Source organism: Gadus macrocephalus, chromosome 2, assembly GCF_031168955.1.
Source record: "Gadus macrocephalus chromosome 2, ASM3116895v1".
In the NCBI taxonomy this organism is placed as follows: domain Eukaryota; kingdom Metazoa; phylum Chordata; class Actinopteri; order Gadiformes; family Gadidae; genus Gadus; species Gadus macrocephalus.
The window spans coordinates 6,860,093-6,867,711 of NC_082383.1; the positions used below are offsets into that span (position 1 = coordinate 6,860,093).

Here is a 7,619-nt window from a genome sequence, read left to right on the forward strand (position 1 = left end):
CATTAGCATCGGCAACAGATTCTTTAATGCCGTGTTAATGAGGTCAACAGAAATCACACGTCACCCACAATGCAAAAGGATGAGCCAGATTGTATGATTTCATAAATATATAAATGCACATTAGAAAAAATAGAACAGTATATAATATACATTCAAACACACAACATGCAATCAATAGGGCTTCCCCATGCATCATTGAGCCTCATAATGTTGATCAAAACATGATGATTGAAGATTACAATTAATTACTTAATCAATAATTGATTAATCATTGGAACATTTCATCTACACTAGGTGTTGTAAGTTGTAGTCCTACGCAGCGACTTTTTAATACACATTACAGGACAGATGGCAATTCAAAAACGGCTATTTGATTGGTTGTGGCTTCTTTTTTGATTTTCATTTTGAGGTTGAGCCATTAGTGAACCATTGTTAGTACCGTTTGTGGTCACTGCCAGACACACGCAGTGGATCAGAGATAACAGGGAGCGCTCCTGAACTCGACAGCCAGGTCCTGTCGGGACATTTATCGTCTATATATGGATGATGGAAGGATGTATACGCTCAGTTAGGCCGATAAAATGGTGAGGAACGCGGGCCCGGGCCCACTCAAAAGTCCAGGCAGTCATTTCCATTATCACTGACGTGATACAACAAATGACTGCCCTGACTAGTCTGTTCACGAGTGGCGGTGCTCTGCTTAATTCACAACTCTCCTAGTCTCCCAACTCCAAACCCCTCATGCACCATGAGGGGTCTGGGGTTGGGTGACTAGCAGCCGCTGTTGCGTCGTGCGTAAGCCAGCCCCCCGAGCGTATACTCCATCTCCTGGAAACACATGTTGGCCACCGAGATGGACGAAGGCCCCTTCTCCTTGAAGCCCGCCTTGCGGTAGAAGGGCACCAGGAACTCCTCGCAGATGAGCAGAGCCCGGCGCAGGCCCGGCACGCCGCGCAGGTACTGCAGGTAGCGCCATAGCAGGATGGAGCCTTTGCCCTGCTGGCGACAGTGGCGGTGCACGGAGAGCACGTGCACGTGCACGGTCGTGGTGTCTGGCACGTGCTGCGTCATGGCTTCCTGTTTGACGGTTTAAAGTGAAAAGACGAGAAGAGAGAAGGTAAATGTTCCGATATTGCTTCTAACTTTATTTTCCAATTTACGAGGATAATCAAAGGTAAAAACATTGAATATTAGAAATGTTGTTTTATTTTTGCCTGATGTTCTATTAACAAAGAATAACACGAAATGAAACGTGTTTATAAATAACATGATCCTTTCGTCTCTCAAAGAAATCATAAGAATGTTTTTCTTTTGAATGTGAAAGAGTAAGCTACAATTAGATAATATTTGTGTCTCCCATTTGAAATATTTTTTGTGACGTAACAATTAAAAAAAAAAAAAACATTTAAAAAACTAAATATTGTCATCTCGTGTCTGACCTGTGCGAGCCTGTCCTTGTTCCAGCCGGAGCCGATGATGAAGGCGACCAGCTGGCCCTCCTCGAACCATCCCAGAGACAGCTCGGGACACTGGCCCAGGAAGCTGAGCACCTCGTCTAGGGTGAGTGGGCATTCTCCAGACACGGACACAAATGCTGTTGGGGTGGTTGACCGATAATGAAGGAGGAAAAAGTAAAAAAGCAATAAGTGAAAAAATAAGTTCGATCAGATGTTGATGAAAAAATGTAACGACAAATTTAAAACCTCATCTTCTTAATTTATTTTCTAGAAATATATGGCTTGCGCTGCATTTGATTTTACACTTTTTCTTGGTACATTTCTGAGAATAATAAAAAAATATATACATTATATAGACCTAAAAATGTATGTACACTTGACCCTTCATCATGCGTCCATCATTGTTGTGTGCGCACAAAGTCAGCCAGAGTGAACATAGCCTACCCTCCCGTTCGATCTCAAACACGCTGATGGCGTCCTGGGGGTTGAGGTTCCTGAACTCGCTGGCCGGGAGTGTGTGTCGTCGCCGCCGCATGTGGCTGACCCCCCCGACGGGCGTCTTCAGGAAGAAAGGCTTGAGGAGCGGCGAGTTGTTGGCAGGATGCGTCATGTTATCGGCTCTAAGAAGGGGGATACCTGCTTCTGCCGCGCCGATGGTAATCGCGTTTCGGATAGACCTTCTATGGCAGGCCTACAGCCTAATCCCTATAAATGTGGATCTTCTAAATGTCCCACACGTTCCTCTTGAATAGGCAAACGGGATTCAACTGTGACTGGGAAAGACTATACGGATACAGAGTCCGAAACTTTTGGCTCATAGGTAGACTCACATGCATCAATTCTGGGAAACAGTCACTATGACGACCCTCTCTGCTCCCCCTCTGGTCTGACCGCGCCGTCCCCTGCTGCTCTTCTAGCCCATCTCCCCGCCCTCATAAAGTGACCCGGCCCTACCCCTAAAGTCGGATCCCTTGCGCACGTGCCTCAAAATGAGCTCTAAGTCCCTTGATGTCGATTGACCCGAACTTAACCCGTCGTGTTGGTCGCGTGTTGGCTGCCATGTGTCGCTCAGTGTGTCGGCCAGTTGATTCCAATTACTTTAGTTGTTGCAGTAGTATATTTACAAGAATTTGTCTTTTGTTCATTTCTATGTTGAAGCAGCCCCTAATATTAAATTAAGATTGAGAAAAAGATTTAGCTCAAACTTCCTTTGTCTGCCTATAATGCACACACACACACACACACACACACACACACACACACACACACACACACACACACACACACACACACACACACACACACACACACACACACACACACACACACACACACACACACACACACACACACACACACCCCAGCAACTATCTTTGAAAAGCAAAGAAAAAAATCATTCATTCAATTGCAGATTTTATTTGGTGTAGTCGGGTCATGTTGGGGAGAGTTTGAAGTGTGGTGGTCAGATGGGCAGACAGGCACGTGTTGGGATGTACCAAGGGCATGTTGTCTTTAATCAACCTGTACCCAAGCCAGGGGGCTTTGCGTGGATTGTTGTCAGGCTGATTTCGCGTCTCAAAGGTTTAGCTGCGACTAATTAAATGAAGGAGCACTTTGTAAAGCTGATGGGTAATTCTCCCTTGTCGTTCTGACTCATCTGTTATAGTAGTATCTATGGTATATAATATAGATCATATATAGAAGAATAAGAATGAATTGTGTGTGTGTGTGTTGTGTGTGTGTGTGTGTGTGTGTGTGTGTGTGTGTGTGTGTGTGTGTGTGTGTGTGTGTGTGTGTGTGTGTGTGTGTGTGTGTGTGTGTGTGTGTGTGTGCGTGTATGTGTGTGTGTGTGTGTGTGTGTGTGTGTGTGTGTGTGTGTGTGTGTGTGCGCGCCTGCCGTTAGTGAGCTATGCTAACATCATAATACAAATATGATATTAGTAGATCGTTAGTATGGCAGATAACATTACTTGTAATTCAAAATTAAAATAAAAAAACGATAGGATCAAATGGATATCCCATGAATAAAAGTGATGAGGTGTCTGTGTGTGTGTGTGAGCCTGATTCTTTCCATTGCTGATCTCCCAAAGGCAGATGCAGTTTATTCTGTGGTTGTTGCTGACCAAATAACAACTCGGTACTGGTCAGTTTTAGCATCAAAACCATGGAATTTAATCAAAATAGGAAACCCCAACTCTAAAACCAAACCCTAGAACCAGGGACGCGGGAAGTCAGTCCGAGGGGGGGGTGCTGAGAGAGAGTCTATATAATGACGTCATAATAAATGCTGCGCAACATCCATTGTTTACAGAGACGAGATGACGGGTGACGTCACATTCAGGGCTCCGCTCTGATAAACCCTCTACTGATGTGTAAAAAGAGTTCTGCCAACTAATGTGGAACAAATGTGGAAATTAGAGTCAACTCGGCTGATACTGTGCTGAATTTCACACACTAACAACATGCCGACAAGCTGTTGCTTGTCGGCAACAGCTGTGGATTATACACAGCGTTATAACAAGGATTCAGGAGGTTATTTCTAAAGGTTTACAAAGGAAAGTGACAATAAAAGAAAGCCTTCATTTTCATCCAGAGTTACGAGTTGTCTGATATGAGGAAAGTGACGGTTTCTCCGTCAAGTGAACCGTCCGTCTTTGCTCTTTTTTTGCCAACCAGTTTACGTGCGGGATTCCAGAATCAAAACGATAACATTCAACGTGTCTATTAATATGGCAGGAACATTTTACACCAGTTTTAGAATATTCACTACAACAGATGTTGAACACCAACATGCTTATGTAAAATCAGCATAGTACCATATTCAGCTATCGACAGTTCTGCGTTGTGCGTCATAGCCTACGTCAGCCTACACAGACAATGTTCTAAATAAAATGAAATGATAATATGATAAATATCATAAAAAGGGTGGATGTCAATAATGTAATGAAAAATCATGTTGTATGATAAAATTATACAAAAAAAAAAAAGTATTGATTTGTTCAGAAAACGTTCTCACTTGCAGTTACAGCCAGGGGCCGCTGCAGCACCCTAAGCACCCCCACTTCCCGCGTCCCTGGGTTACACTGTTGTTTTTTATTGGTCGTCATGAAAAAAAAACATAAGGGGTAACACTGTTGTTCTTTATCGGTCGTCATGAAAAAAACAAAAGGGGTAACACTGTCGATATTTATCAAATAAAACATTGGGGGCAACACGGTCGTTTTAATCAAATGAAACATGAGGGGTAACACTGTTGTTTTTATCAAGTGAAACATAAGGGTTAACACTGTTATTTTTTTATCGGTCGTCATGAAAAAAACATAAGGGGTAATCAAATGAAACATAATAATAATAATAATACATTTAATTTAGAGGCGCCTTTCAAGACACCCAAGGTCATGAGGGGTAACACTGTCAATATTTATCAATTAAAACAAAGGGGGTAACACTGTCGTTTTTATCAAATGAAACATTTTTCTTTGGTCGTCATGAAAAAAAACATAAGGGGTAACACTGTTGTTTTTTATTGGTCGTCATGAAAAAAAACATAAGGGGTAACACTGTTGTTTTTATTGGTCGTCATGAAAAAAAACATAAGGGGGAAAACTGTTGTCTTTATCAAAAAAAACATAAGGGGTAACACTGTTGTTTTTTATTGGTCGTCATGAAAAAAAACATAAGGGGTAACACTGTTGTTTTTGATTGGTCGTCATGAAAAAAAACATAAGGGGTAACACTGTTGTTTTTTACTGGTCGTCATGAAAAAAAACATAAATGGGGTAACACTTTTTTTTTTCGGTTGTCATGAAAAAAACATAAAGGTTGTTTACGACCACTGTCGTTTTTTATTGGTCTTCATGAAAAAAAACATAAATGGGATAACACTGTTGTTTTTTATTGGTCGTCATGAAAAAAAACATAAAGGGTAACACTGTTGTTTTTTTTGGTCGCCAGGAAAAAAAACATGAGGGGTAACACTGTTGTTTTTTATTGGTCGTCATGAAATAAAATATAAGGGGTAACACTGTCGTTTTTTATTGGTTGTCATTAAAAATATCATAAGGGAAATAATAGAAATACACACATACATTTTAATGTCATCTATATCCTCTTTATTGATGTTTGATTATTGTGTATTGTCATCGCCTCAGTCGGCAGTGGAGTGCACTCTGCCTAACCCCCTGGAAACCGGGGTTCAAGTCCGGTTGATGTCTTCTGTTGGAAGACTCTTATCTCTATTTCATGCGAATTATAAAGTCAAGTATAACCTTTGTGATGACTTTATTCGGTGTCTTGATGGTGCATTGTTAAGTTTGGAGGTTAACACTCTAAACAGCTAATGTTCGGAACCCTGCAAAAACGTCGACAGGTGTGCCACTGTCGTTATATATTGGTCAACATGGAAAAAACATGAGGGGTAACTCTGTCGTTTTTTATCGGCCGTCATGAAATAAATATAAGGGGTAACACTGTCGATATTTATCAAATAAAATATAGGGGGTTACACTGTTGTTTTTTATTGGTCGTCATGAAAAAAAACAGAAGGGGTAACACTGTTGTTTATTTATTGGTCGTCATGAAAAAAAACATAAGGGGTAACACTGTTGTTTTTTATTGGTCGTCATGAAAAAAAACATAAGGGGTAACACTGTTGTTTTTTATTGGTCGTCATGAAAAAAAACATAAAGGGTAACACTGTTGTCTTTGTCAAAAAAAACATAAGGGGTAACACTGTTGTTTTTTATTGGTCGTCATGAAAAAAAACATAAGGGGTAACTCTGTCGTTTTTTATTGGCCGTCATGAAATAAATATAAGGGGTAACACTGTCGATATTTATCAAATAAAATATAGGGGGTTACACTGTTGGTTTTTATTGGTCGTCATGAAAAAAAACAGAAGGAGTAACACTGTTGTTTTTTATTGGTCGTCATAAAAAAAACATAAGGGGTAACACTGTTGTTTTTTATTGGTCGTCATGAAAAAAAACATAAGGGGTAATACTGTTGTTTTTTATTGGTCATCATAAAAAAAACATAAGGGGTAACACTGTTGTTTTTTACTGGTCGTCATGAAAAAAAACATAAAGGGTAACACTGTTGTCTTTGTCAAAAAAAACATAAGGGGTAACACTGTTGTTTATTTATTGGTCGTCATGAAAAAAAACATAAGGGGTAACACTGTTGTTTTTTATGGTCGTCATGAAAAAAAACATAAGGGGTAACACTGTTGTTTTTTATTGGTCATCATAAAAAAAACATAAGGGGTAACACTGTTGTTTTTTATTGGTCGTCATGAAAAAAAACATAAATGGTAACACTGTTGTCTTTGTCAAATAAAATATAAGGTATAACACTGTCGTTTCTTATTGGTCGTCATGAAAAAAAAGATAAGGGAAATAATAGAAATACACACATACATTTTAATGTCATGTATATCCTCTTTATTGATGATTGATTATTGTGTATTGGCATCGCCTCAGTGGTGCACTGGCGTGCACTCTGCCTAAGCCCCTGGAGACCGGGGTTCAAGTCAGGTTGATGTCCTCTGTTGGAAGTCTCATATTTCTATTTCATGCGAATTATAAAGTCAAGTGTATAACCATTGTGATGGCTTTATTCTGTGTCTTGATGGTGCATTGATTAGTTTGGAGGTTAACACTCTAAACAGCTCAGGTTCGGATCCCCGCAAAAATGTTTACTGGGGTACCACTGTAATTTTTAATTGGTCGTCATGAAAAAAAACATAAGGGGTAACTCTGTCGTTTTTTATCGGCCGTCATGAAATAAATATAAGGGGTAACACTGTCGATATTTATCAAAAAAAACATAAGGGGTAGCACTGTTGTTTTTTATTGGTCGTCATGAAAAAAAACATAAGGGGTAACTCTGTCGTTTTTTATCGGCCGTCATGAAATAAATATAAGGGGTAACACTGTCGATATTTGTCAAATAAAATATAGGGGGTTACACTGTTGTTTTTTATTGGTCGTCATAAAAAAAACATAAGGGGTAACACTTGTTTTTTATTGGTCGTCATGAAAAAAAACATAAGGGGTAACACTGTTGTTTTTTACTGGTCGTCATGAAAAAAAACATAAAGGGTAACACTGTTGTCTTTGTCAAAAAAAACATAAGGGGTAACACTGTTGTTTTTTATTGGTC

The 7,619-nt window shown here is 39.8% G+C and overlaps 1 protein-coding gene across 1 annotated transcript; it reads right to left on the bottom strand.

Moving 5' to 3' along the window:
- Window positions 1–4: 4 nt before the first annotated feature.
- Window positions 5–3,453, bottom strand: aanat2 (arylalkylamine N-acetyltransferase 2). The gene is made up of 3 exons (XM_060037797.1): window positions 1,902–3,453; window positions 1,440–1,594; window positions 5–1,077 (listed from the first exon to the last, which is right to left on the bottom strand). Exons 1-3 carry the CDS (start codon window positions 2,065–2,067, stop codon window positions 772–774), a joined length of 627 nt encoding a protein of 208 aa, XP_059893780.1. The 5' UTR covers window positions 2,068–3,453; the 3' UTR covers window positions 5–771.
- Between the last annotated feature and the right edge of the window lie 4,166 nt (window positions 3,454–7,619).

Bases quoted from the DNA above. Each gene is read 5' to 3' on its own strand.
- aanat2 (XM_060037797.1), bottom strand. From the start codon at position 2,067: ATGACGCATCCTGCCAACAACTCGCCGCTCCTCAAGCCTTTCTTCCTG. The intron at 1,595-1,901 runs GTAGGCTATGTT...CCACCCCAACAG, and splicing joins GTTTGAGATCGAACGGGAGG to CATTTGTGTCCGTGTCTGGA. The intron at 1,078-1,439 runs GTCAGACACGAG...ACCGTCAAACAG, and splicing joins ACAAGGACAGGCTCGCACAG to GAAGCCATGACGCAGCACGT.